At 45.3% G+C, this 13,273-nt stretch overlaps 1 protein-coding gene across 1 annotated transcript in view; it reads right to left on the bottom strand.

Annotated features, from left to right (window-relative positions):
• Positions 1 to 1,462: 1,462 nt before the first annotated feature.
• Positions 1,463 to 13,273, bottom strand: part of cdk12 (cyclin dependent kinase 12) — a 41,758-nt gene continuing 29,947 nt past the window's right edge. Inside the window, exons 10-13 of the mRNA XM_068013082.1 lie at positions 11,478 to 11,609; positions 10,056 to 10,258; positions 7,806 to 8,336; positions 1,463 to 3,521 (exon numbers count right to left, since the gene is read on the bottom strand). Of these exons, the coding sequence (XP_067869183.1) occupies positions 2,767 to 3,521; positions 7,806 to 8,336; positions 10,056 to 10,258; positions 11,478 to 11,609 (1,621 nt within the window). The 3' untranslated portion in view covers positions 1,463 to 2,766. The remainder of the gene's footprint in view (positions 3,522 to 7,805; positions 8,337 to 10,055; positions 10,259 to 11,477; positions 11,610 to 13,273) is intronic.

Below are 13,273 nucleotides of genomic sequence, written 5' to 3' on the forward strand. Positions count from 1 at the left end.
CATTTTACAGCCAATGACATGCTGTTGCTGAGAGTGTACACCACTGTTTCACTGATCCCGGCACCCGGATTCACACTTCAGGTTAGTGTCATCATGCAAGTTGCTCACTCACTGTTCACTCCCACTTTAAACTGAGTGACAAGCTGAGCAATTTAGTCTGATTAAAAGCAAAACTATCTTGTAACTTCGTATCAGGTTCAAAGCACCTGTGACAGAAAGACGAATGTTTAGGCTAGGGACCCTTCAACAAAATCATAGAACTCCATTAATCCCATTGGCCACTCTCTTCCTATGGCCCTTTATTAATGCAAAAATAATTCCACTGCATCTCTTTACTGTCAGTGTCACTTTCTGTTACACAGTAGTGGTACATGGAGATTTTCATGTCAATTACACAGCTATGGTGTGTTCTCATAAATCTGTAGCAAACTTGGATTGCTGCATTTTAACAAATGTTCCACTGCAACTTTCTCCAGCTCCCGCCCACTTTTCCCTGCTGCATCATTCAGTCTCCTCACCCTGACATCCTCAGGCCCCTGCCTCTCGACACCTCTTTGACCACACTTTTGGTCACCTTCCAAACTTTTCTCCCCTCAAAATGCTATAAAGATGCATTTGGGACATTTTAAGAGATGAGAATTTGGTCATAACATCCAGTTAAAAAAAACTGATGCCGGGAGTGGGATGTGACGTCCCCTGGTGGCAGTGTCTCGACCCAGTGGTGCCAGTAATAATTGGCAATGACTGAAGCTCCAAGTCACATCTGAGATATAGGTGTGGGAAACAGTGAGGCCAGCAGTGAAACATAGAAACAATTAGAGGATTAAAAAACAGCAACGTAAACGGATGTTTTTCTTTTACTGATTCTGAGTAATTGGAAATAAACCTGGTCTGGGTCCAACAAAACTCACCGAGTCAAAATCTTCACCCAGTTCAACCCTGACTGCGTCCGGGATTATGCTGTTCCTCTTGTGGAGGTCAAATAACGAACAGCAATCTCTCCAATCAGAGCCTGGCAGCACAGACCACTGACCAACTCTCCCAGACTGTAGACTGACCCTCCCAGACTGGAGACACTGACCCGCCCAGACTGCATACTGACCCTCCCAGACCGCAAACCAACCCTCCCAGACCAGGGACACTGATCTCCCAGACTGCAGACTGACCTTCCTAGACCACTGACCAACCCTCACAGACTGATCCTCCCACACCTCGCAGTTTGGAGACAGTGACCCTGTTTGATGGGGGAGGGTGTGTACAGTGAGGAAGGGGGGGTGGTGTGATGAAGGGGTCCATTCCTGTCTGATTTTCAGCAATGCCAGAGGCTCGTTGCTCGCTATTTACACAGATCTGTGGTGATGAAGGTTTAGGAATTGGAACAGAACCCAGCAAAGTCTTCAGATCTTGCTCTTTGTGGCAGGAGAAGCAATCATCAGGCACTCCAATAGAAACAGTCCGCAGCTGAATTTATTATTTTTTTTATTAAAGTAAAATTTACTAAAAGCTGAAAAAAAATTCAGTAACCTTATCCTCAGAACAATAATTTGTTACCATAGCAACTAAACCGTGTCTTGATGTGGAGCCCACCTAGACATATGGTGTTAAAGGGGAGGCTACTGCACTGAAATGCCACATCACTCTAAATGTGTAGGTCCCAAGGAGATCCCTAAAGACCCCCGCAGGCTCCCCATCACTGCCACTGGGAAGCCCAATGACATTCTGTGCAGAAGATCCCCCACAGTGCGGCGGTGAATAGGGGCTAGGGGCAGCTCATGCAATTCAGGTCACACGAGAGATGGTCCAACACAAAACCACAGCTTGAAAGCATAAAGAGTTTGGAAATGCAAGGAAATTCTTCTTACAACATTTAGGATTATGTGGCAATTTAGCAGAATGTGAAATGGTAGAACATTAAAAAAAATGAATAAAGAACTGAGGAAAAAATAGATTAATGATAGAATAGAAGGGATCGGGGGCTGGATCCATGAGAGGGATGGGGATCGACCGGTAAAAATGGAAGCAGCACTAAGACACTGATAGAGAAGTGCAGCGATATTTGAGTCACCGACTGAACCCACTGACAGGTAAAGGAAGTCACACCTTAAGCCAGGTGAGAACATTGTTCAGGTTTAATTGCAGCTTTGCTGAGATGCTTGTAACTTAGAAAATAACACAACATAAAGTGGCTTCCACTGAGGCTCAGGTACAGAGAAATGATGAGGAAATGGTCCGGGCTTTGAAACCTTTAGAATAAACAGATGATACAAGCCAGTCTGCCAAGCAGATTCCAGTGTATTTCTCTGACAGCAGGCTTGCTAATAATCTTCCCACTTTAGGGATTACTCTACATATTATACTTTGGGCTTTACTTCAAGCCCACTGCAATTCCGCAGACTTCCCGCAACCTATATTGTTGCATCCTGACATGCCAACACGGCTAGAATTGCTCCCTCATATCATTTCCTTTCAGTATCGTCCCACAGTCTTCAAGGACTTCAATGTTTACAAATTGATTATATAGATCATGGGGAAATCTCCCCAACAGTGTAACTTTACAGTGAAAGATTCCTCACCCTAAGATAAAGGGTTTCCAGTTCACACACTGCAAATGGCTCCTTGCAAGCCAAATAATCCCCCTATGGCCAATCCCTTCTGGTCAGGAATGGATGTGGGGAAGTGGATTTCTTCAACCCTGTCAAAGGTGATCACAGTTGCTTCTCTCCAAGGACATGATAGTAAAAAAAGCACTAAAGGTCAGTCCCAGGGTTAGTATGGTACACCCCTCCCTCTGCCACCTCGGGTTGGTATTCTGCCATGTGCCCTGTTATACCCTGAGCCCTGCGATGGTGCATTCCAGCTCAGCCCAGTCATGGTGCTGCCAGGAACAGCACTTCCTGGCATTGGGCTGCTGTAGCTGTAGTTCGGTGGTTTGGCATCTGCAGGCATGCTTGTGCTATTGCTACCTTCTGTGCCAGTTACCAGAGCTGGTAAAGTAACTCTGGTAAAGTTAAACCGGTGATCCTGATCTGCTGTAAACTGCATCGCACTCATGTCCTGGTATGTACTGGACTCTCCAAACTCACTCATTGAGCTGGACAATGTCCTGGATTGGGTCAGCTGTTGGGAGGTGCTGGCACACACGGCAGATTTGCTGTCCAGTAACGTGTGCCCAGGCATCTCAGAATCTCTCCTTTCACTCGTACTGACATTATTCCTGAACCCGTCTGTACCATAGCTGTTGGTTAAATAGGTGCTGCCATACTCAGGCACTCTGCTAAGTCTGTCGTTCTCCTGTGGTTCCTCTTTGATTAGTAACTGCAGCAAAGCAGCTTTCACTCCTGCGTTAGGGTCCTTGCTGGAGGGGCTCACTCGCAGATTAACTCGACAATCAGTATCACCCAAGGTGGGCGGGGGGCCAGGCGGCTCTGGCGGTCGCTGGTCTGGAGGAAGAATTCGAGTTTGACTGAGTGCAGGAGGAGGCCCAGGAACCTTTATATCCAGTTTAGTGAGGGCAGCATCATCTAGACAGAAAATACAAGGTACTGGTTACTGCCACATTACTGTACCCCACTGGTCCGTTCCACCATCCCTCACCCCACGATAATTTACTTCCATGGCCACTCCATCCTTCAACCAAATGCCCGCCATTCACATCTGAACAAAGGGCAATGACAGGCTACTCCACTGCAGGAGTCACCACAGCTGAATCAAAGCCTCTCCTGTCCTGCCCAACTTCATAGCAAAGGGACATCGATAAGATACAATGGGCACTGGCAAATTGAATTCAGTGTCAGTGAATATGAGATGGAACATTCTGGTAAAAAAAATATCAGTCAGGATATACTGACTGGGGAGCAGAAGTATTTGGGGATTCTAGCTCAGAGGACATTAAAAGCAGCATCTCAAGCAGATAAGGCCATAAAAAACAACAGAAAACTGGCTTTTGTGGCAAGTGGAATAGCATCTAAAAGTTGAGATATAATGGAGAATCTATATAAACCTCAGTAAGACTACAGTAGAGACAGTTGGGCCCACACGAGTGCAGGCTTTAGAGAGGGAACAGAGTAGATTCAAGAGGATGTTGCCAGCTATGAGGAAATACAAATATGAAGACCTGAAAACTTGGGGCTTGTTGCATTAGAACAGAGGAGATTAGGGTGTGATTTGATAGAAATATTTAAATTAATGACAGGATGGTACAGAGTAAGTAGAAACATAGAGTCATTTACAGCACAGAAGGAGGCCATTCAGCCCATTGAGTCCATGCCGGCTCTCCACAGAGCTATCCAATCAGTCCCACTCCCTCGTTAGATCCCCGTTGCCCTGCAAGTCTATTTCCTTCCCTTGTGGTGCAAGTTCCAGGTTATTACCACCTGCTGCATTAAAAAGTTCTTCCTCGTATTCCCCTGGAGCTATAGCTCAAAACCTTCTATCTGTGTCCCCTAGTCTTTGTACCATTAGTTAATGGGAATTGCTTTTCCTTGTCTAACATGACATAATCTTGTACACTTCTATTAAATCTCCCCTCAATCTCCTTTGTTCTAAGGAGAAGGCGGCTGAATTTTTGCCACAGCGACGGGGAACAAGGGATGCATTTGTTTTCAGGTCAGAAACCTGCCTCCGTAGGCGACACTGATTAAAGTTAAGATTTTCAAGTGGGTGCGCCCTTAATTAGCTTGGAGACAGGGTTCCTGTCCAATTAAGGGTGGCGGGTGGGCTCTTGAAGCTGGAGGGCCAATCAGAGGCCTTCCAGCTTCAGTGAAACACCCAGATGCAGTACATGATAAGTAACTGGGCCAAGAGGGTGCCCTCTCAGACACTTTAAAAAAACTTTAATAGAAAAATACAAGAAGCAGCCAGGCCACCACTGTTTGGATGAGGGGAGGAGGTGGAATCCCTCTACAGGGTGGTCTTTAGCTGCACCCCACCCAGGTAGACAGGGAGGGCCTGTAGGCTTACCAGGAACACTGCCCCCCTGGACTGCAGCCGGGTGCCTGCCTCCGGTCAGTGGAACTGTTGCCAGTTACGTCGGGAAACTGGAGGCTGACTGGAAAATCGCAATCGGTTTCCTAAACTCACTTTTAACAAGGCTCTTAAAATAAGCCTAGTTGCCTGCCCACCTCGTGAGGATGTGCGGCCGACCCGGGTCCCGAACCCACCTCCTTCAAAACACCTGGCACTAGGAACAGCGTCCTGCAACTGACATGCCACCCGGCACAGTATTTCCAACCCACCCCCTGCCTCCATTCCCATCTTCGGGGAGCCCTGGAAGTTCATCCTGGAGTGTTTCCATTAATTAAGGGTCCAGAAAGAGGGCAGAGATATAGAAGGTTAAATGTAAGAGATTTGGGACTGAGAAGAAAACTTTTTACATGGAGGATTGAAATGCATGAAAATGAAAGCAAAATACTGCGGATGCTGGAAATCTGAAATAAAAACAAGAAATGCTGGAAATACTCAGCAGGTCTGGCAGCATCTGTGGAGAGAGAAACAGATTTAACATTTCAGGTCAGTGACCCTTCATCAGAATGAAATGCATTATTGGAATGATTGAAGCAGAGACTGATAACATTGAATAACAGGTTAGAAGGTAGCTAAAGGAATGGGGAATGAAGGAGTATGGGGGACAAGGTGGGTATATGGGTTTAGGATACCGCTCGTGGAGGATAAACAGACTGGTTGGCCTGAATGGCCTCATTCCACGTGGAAACTTCAATGCACTTTTCCCCTTCTCTAAACTTGAGCCCCTGAAGACAGTTGGAGAATTTCTTTTTCACTCTGACTGAGATCAACTAGCTCAGAACAGCCCAGAGACTGAAGCAGGAACTTTTTGCTCCTGCATATCTGTATATATCAGGCCCAGATGAGATGTAGCCCAGGCTGTTATGTGAGGCAAGGGAGGAGATAGCAGGGGCTCTGACACAAATTTTAAAATCATCTCTGGCCACAGGAGAGGTACCAGAGGATTGGAGGACAGCGAATGTAATACCATTATTTAAGAAGGGTAGCAGGGATAAACCAGGTAATTACAGGCCGGTGAGTCTAACATCAGTGGTTGGGAAACTATTGGAAAAAATTCTGAGGGACAGGATTAATCTCCACTTGGAGAGGAAGGGATTAATCAAGGATAGTCAGCATGGCTTTGTCAGGGGGAGATCTTGTCTAACTAACTTGATTGAATTTTTCAAGGAGGTGACTAGATGTGTAGATGAGGGTAAAGCAGTTGATGTAGTCTACATGGACTTCCGTAAGGCTTTTGATAATATCCCGCATGGGAGATTGGTTAAGAAGATAAGAGCCCATGGGATCCAGGGAAATTTGGCAAATTGGATCCAAAATTGGCTTAGTGGCAGGAGGCAGAGGGTGATGGTTGAGAGTTGGTTTTGCGAGTGGAAGCCTGTGACCAGTGGTGTACTGCAGGGTTCGGTGCTGGGTCCCTTGCTGTTTGTAGTGTACATTAATGATTTAGACGTGAATATAGGAGATATGATAAGTAAGTTCGCAGATGACACAAACATTGATGGTGTCGTAAATAGTGAGGAGGAAAGCCTTAGATTACAGGACGATATAGATGGGCTGTTAAGATGGGCGGAGCAGTGGCAAATGGAATTTAATCCTGAGAAGTGTGAGGTGATGCCTTTTGGGAGGACTAACAAGGCAAGGGAATATACAATGGATGGTAGGACCCTAGGGAGTACAGAGGGACCTTGGTGTACTTGTCCATAGATCACTGAAGGCAGCAGCACAGGTAGATAAGGTGGTTAGGAAGGCATATGGGCTACTTGCCTTTATTAGCCGAGGCATAGAATATAAGAGCAGGGAGGTTATGATGGAGCTGTATAAAACGCTAGTTAGGCCACAGCTGGAGTACTGTGTACAGTTCTGGTCACCACACTATAGGAAGGATGTGCTTGCACTGGAGAGGGCGCAGAGGAGATTCACCAGGATGCTGGAACATTTCATCTATGAAGAGAGACTGAAAAGGCTAGGGTTGTTTTCCTTGGAGCAGAGAAGGCTGAGGGGGGGGACCTGATTGAGGTATACAAAATTATGAGGGGCATTGATAGATTAGATAGGAAGAAACTTTTTCCCTTAGCGGAGGTGTCAATAACCAGGGAGCATAGATTTAAGGTAAGGGGCAAGAAGTTTAGAGTGGATTTGAGGAAACATTTTTTCACCCAGAGGGTGTTTGGAATCTGGAACACACTGCCTGAAGGGGTGGTAGAGGCAGGAACCCTCACAACATTTGAGAAGTATTTAGATGAGCTCTTGAAATGCCATAGCATAGAAGGCCTCGGACCAAGTGCTGGAAAAGGGGATTAGAATAGATAGGTGCTTGATGGCTGGCACGGACACGATGGGCCAAAGATGATCTATGGACAAGTACACCAAGGTCCCTCTGTACTCCCTACCATCCATTGTATATTCCCTTCCCTTGTTTCTGTGCTGTATAACTCTATGACTCTACTCTGGAACCCCCACAACTCCTTTTCCACTGAATCCAGGGCCAAAGTTAAATGTGCTTCTCCATTACATCTCAACTTTAGCTACTGCTAAATGATGTGAAACCCCAGCAGCAGCTTTCAAACTTTAATGACATTAAACCCTTGATAAGAACTTTGTGTTAAACATGGAACAAGTTATGTTTCAGCAAGGGTGCAGGATGTCTCGATATTTACTGAGGGAAACCGTGATATATCGGACTGTTTACCAGCGATAGTGGGGTTCACCAGCAGGGAAAGACGGGCTGTGCAATTTATTGCGTAGTAGAGGGCTGATATACACTTGCAGAAAGTGGTTGTTACCTGGGGCGTCAGTAGTGGTAGAGGCAGTCTGCAGCTGCTGTGGTCCATCATTCACTTTGATGCCATTACTTTCTTCAGGCACTGCAGCGGGTTCCTGAGATTTGATCAGCTGACTCAGTAAAATGGTCAATAAGTTCTGTGTGTCGGTCTGAGTGTCAGTCACCTGAGACGTGGACTGAGATGGCTGGGTGGGTGCCACCTGCGGTAGGGTAGCAAGGACCTGCGGAAGAGGAGCTGATATCGGTGTTAGGGGTGTTGCAGCAGGTGGGGCTGGTGTTGCTGTCGGAGTAGGCTGGATGGATGGTACAGGGGGAGGTGTGGGAGGCTGAGCATCCTGCTGCTGACTGGTGGCCTCAGCCAGAGCCACGAGTGATTGACTAAGGACATTCCACTGCTGTTGTGTCTCTGGGTTAGTGCTGACATTCAGTGCTTGTGCCAGCTGGGTGAGGCTGAGGTTGGTCTGCGTCTGAAGCAGGTTGAGCAGCACTGCTAACTCATTCTGGTTTAACTGTTGTGCAGCGTCTCTGATGCCTACACAAAAACAAAGCAAGGTTTAAAACTCTCACCAATCACTCTGGCCACAGGTTACATCTGTCAGACTACCATCACTTTATACAGAACTAAAATGAGGTGCATTCCTTCCAACAACAGACAATATGTTTTGTGGCTAATCCTGTTTTTGATGAGTAATTAATAAATGAGTCAATGGGTCATATGATCTCAATACTCATTTTCACATGGCATGTGAACCTGAACCTTTGTGTGTTGCTTGGTAAAATGGTACGACAAAGAGTACGAGTATTTTTTGATCATTGTGAGTGCTTTACTTTCTTGGTTACTGAATGGTGATCAATGTTTGTTCAGTAAATAGAGATGTGAAGTACATTTTTTTGTGTTGTGTGTAAAGTGTGTCATCACAGCCATATCCGTGGCTGCTTAGTGATTTCTACTGGATTATATTGATTCAGCCAGCTTGAACTGTGAAAAACCATTTATCTCTCTATATATTAAAAATTTGAGTCTAAGAACATAGCCAACTTGTTGCCCACTCACTTAATCTGTCTATATCTCTTTGCAGCCTCTTTGTGTCCTCCACACAGCTTACATCTCCACCTAGCTTTGTATCATCAGCAAACCTCAATAAATTACTCTCAAAGCTTGCCAACTTGAAAATGTCCCATTTATCCCTACTCTCTGCTTCCTGTCCACTAACCAATCCTCTATCCATGCTAATATATTACCCCGACTCCATGAGCCACTATCTTCCGTATTAACCTTTGTGTGAAACCTTATCGAATGCCTTTTGGAAATTCAAATAAACTACATCTACTGGCTCCCTTTATCTACCCTAGTCTACACATACTTCCTATCAAAGCTTTTCATTATAATTTGCCAAGTCCATATTTATGATGGAAACTATCCCTCCAGTTGAAGTGCAACAGCACCAGAGCATCAGGGGTGTAATTACACATGGTCAGTTCCATTAGAAATATGAACATAGGAATTTATAATGTTCAAAAATAAAAGCAATAACACAATAAAAAATCGAAGAATGTATGATTTTCAAAATGGGGACTGATGCATCTGGTGTCCTGTTCCAATTATACCCTCACACTCTAACTCTGCTTCACCCAAACACTACACTTGGTTACAACCCTGTGTGTGTGGAACACCATGGGATATTGACTAATAACTTTACTAAAAGTGAAAGGACCATGGAGGGACAACAACCATAATATAAGCTAACAAGAGAAAACATTCTGTAAAATGTTCCTACTATGTAGGAAATATCTTTTATTTAGTCACTGGGTGTTTTATCTAGAGCAGAGGTGAGATTTTAGAATGAATGCCTTGCTTGTGTAGTGCGATCGGAGGAACTGAGGGTCAGAAAAGCACTATATTAAAGGTCTGTCTTTTTTTCTCATGCATTTCCTCCATCTCAAACCATTCTGATAATGTGAACCAACCAGCAGGTATCAGCTATCATTACACGTGAAGCAGCTTCAGAAGAATCCTAGAAGTTGTAACCCAGGAAAAGCTGTGCTGCCAATAGGAAGGGATCCATACACGAGATGGGTAGTTGGTACTAGGAGAAGATCTGTACTAAGCTGTCTATCTGACTGGTCCCAAAACCTCTCTAACGTCAATCATCCACTCCCAGAAATACAAATATCCCTCCAAGTTCCCTACACTGGCTCTTTCGGTCATCCAATCAACAGTAAGTGGTCATATTCATTCAGACTGACTCACCACCCACGTCTGTGGTGCTGCTCTGTGCTTTACTCTGCCCCAGTGGTGCAGTCTGTGGCGTGCTGTTCCTGCTATCGTCAGTGCTGACTGCAGTGTCTTTACGGGCTGCCTTTTGCACAGGTGGATCTTCGATGATCCCAGCTTGCTTCTGTCGCCGACGCTTTTTACTCCAGAGCTCATGGCAATCCTGCCAGTGAGGAAGGCTGAAAAATAGTTTTTAAAAAGTACACACTATAAAATACAGGAAGGCAGACAAATTAAAGCAAGTACATACACAATAAAAATGACTGATGGCATATTACATCTGTCCAAATACTGAACCAGAAGTCCTCAAATCCTGTTTCCACCTATAAGCTTCTCCCAATGTCTCATTGGCCCTTTTCATCGAACTAACTAATTGTGACAAACAAACAGTTCAGGCATTCCTCATCCCTAATAATACAACACAATTCCTCATCCTTAACAACTCTAGACAATCCCAATCTCTAACAATCCTGTTCCTGTTGAGTTGGAGCAGTACAAACAGAGTGTTGCACTATCGGAGGCTCAGTACTGCGGGAGTGCTGCACTGTCGGAGGGTCAGTACTGAGGGAGTGCTGCACTGTCGGAGGGTCAGTACTGAGGGAGTGCTGCACTGTCAGAGGGTCAGTACTGAGAGACTGCTGTACTGTCAGAGGGTCAGTACTGAGGGAGTGCTGCACTGTCAGAAGGTCAGTACTGAGGGAGTGCTGCACTGTCAGAGGGTCAGCACTGAGGGAGTGCTGCACTGTCAGAAGGTCAGTACCGAGGGAGTGCTGCACTGTCAGAAGGTCAGTACCGAGGGAGTGCTGCACTGTCGGAGGGTCAGTACTGAGGGAGTGCTGCACTGTCAGAGGGTCAGTACTGAGGGAGTGCTGCACTGTCAGAAGGTCAGTACCGAGGGAGTGCTGCACTGTCAGAGGGTCAGTACTGAGGGAGTGCGGCACAGTTGAAGTGTCCATTTTAGGATGAATTGTTGAGCTGAAGCCCTTTTTGACTTCAAGCAGATGTAAAAGATCGCATGGCACTTTTCGAAGATCAGTTCTCTCGGTGCCCTGGCTAAAATTCCTCCCTTAATCAACACCATCAAAACATATTAACTGGTCTTTTATGTGTTTGTAGGTTCTTTCTCTGCTCAAATTGGCTTTTATGTTTGCCAACATTGACAGATAACAGATACATAGTGACACAGACAGTAAGAGACTTCAGGAGGGTGTAGACAGCTTAGAATATTAGAAAGACAGAGGTCTAGTTTAATCTAGAGAAATGTGAGGTGAAACATTTTAGGAAGAAGAGTAAGGTGAGAACATAGACATTTAATGCTAACACTTTTAAGAGGAGCAAAACAATGTTGCTCTCCATAACTGTCAAAAATCCACATTAGTTGTTGGCAGTGATACTTACTCAGGAGGAGGCATTTTTGTGGGATCTATGTTTTTCAGGAAATCACTCTGCAAGGTCTGCTCAGCAGTGCAGCGTTTGCTGGGGTCAAGGGTCAGCATGTGATCAAGCAGGTCCAGCGCAGGGAGAGGAATGCTGCGGAAATATAAATAACCACATTCTTACACTGAGAAACACCAAAACCCCAGGGTTACTGGATCCATATCAGAGTCTCAGCAGCACATGGCTTAAAACTTAAAGCTACAATTAAGGCAGAGAAAAGCATCAAAAAGATTGATGCAACGTGTTGTCAGCTGCCCACCTGATACCAACCACAGGTAACGCACCATGTTAAACATCTGCTGCCCTGAAAATAAAACCAGCCAATGTTCTACCCACAAATGCCAGCACTCCAGTCAAGGACAGTGGGCACGCCGGCAATGGCCGAGGGCACGCCGGCAATGGCCGTGGGCACGCCGGCAATGGCCGTGGGCACGCCGGTAAAGGAAAATGAGGCAATAATCTGAATTTTAAACCCATTTAATTTGTCATAATGTACAGCAAAGATGCTTAAATCTGATTTATTCTGTATATATTACAGTAACAACATTTCCAACTATTGCTGAAACCAACCTTGTAGTTCATGCCTCTGCCTGATTAGCATGACATCACAGGGGATGCATGCAGCCAACTGCCAAACTTCTACTCACTCCCAGGACAGGTACAGTACGGGGGTTAGATACAGAGTAAAGCTCCCTCTACACTGTTCCCCATCAAACACTCCCAGGACAGGTACAGCACGTGGTTAGATACAGAGTAAAGCTCCCTCTACACTGTCCCCCATCAAACACTCCCAGGACAGGTACAGCACGTGGTTAGATACAGAGTAAAGCTCCCTATACACTGTCCCCATTAAACAATCCCAAGACAGGTACAGCATGGGGTTAGATACAGAGTAAAGCTCCCTCTACACTGTCCCATCAAACACTCCCAAGGCAGGTACAACACAGCTGGACTGAATGTCCTGGAGGGGTCAAGGACAGAAACTATTTGTTTGGAGTTAAGAAACCAGAGAGGTACTATTACACTACGGGGTGTATTCTATAGGACACTGACGAGTGGGAAAGATATAGAGGAGCAACTTTGCAGAGAAATTACAGAGAGGTGCAAAAACTTAAGTGATATTGGGGGACTTCAATTATCCTACTATAGACCAGGATAGTAATAATGTAAAGGGCAGACAGGAGAAAGACTTTTTGAAGTGTGTTCAGGAGAATTTTCTTGATCAGTATATTTCTGGCCTAACAAGGAGATATTGCTAGATCTAATTTTGGGGAATGAGGTGGATCAAGTGTCAGTATGGGAACATTTAGGGAACAGTGATCATTGTATCAAAGATTTAGGTTAGCTATGGAAAAGGACAAGGAGCAATCCAGAGTAAAAATACTTAATTGGAGAACGGTGAATTTCAGTGGGATGAAAGGTGCAAACTTCTAAACGTTAACATTCAGAGAGACTTGGATGTACCTGTATAAGGAACACAGAAAATTGCCATGCAGGTACAGCAAGCAATTGAGAAAGCAAATGGGATGCTGGCCTTTATTGCAAGGGGATTGGAGGTCAAGAATAAGGAAGTCTTGCTACAATATTACAGGGCTTTGGTAAGACCACACCTGGAGTACTGTGTGCAGTTTTAGTCTCAATATTTAAGGAAGGATATACTTGCATTGGAGGCGGTACAGCGAAGATTAACTAGATTGGGCCCTGGAATGAGGGGGTTGTCCTATGATGAGAGGCTGAGTAAATTCGGTCTATACGCT

The sequence above is a fragment of the Heterodontus francisci genome, chromosome 33, assembly GCF_036365525.1.
Source record: "Heterodontus francisci isolate sHetFra1 chromosome 33, sHetFra1.hap1, whole genome shotgun sequence".
Classification (NCBI taxonomy): Eukaryota; Metazoa; Chordata; class Chondrichthyes; order Heterodontiformes; family Heterodontidae; genus Heterodontus; species Heterodontus francisci.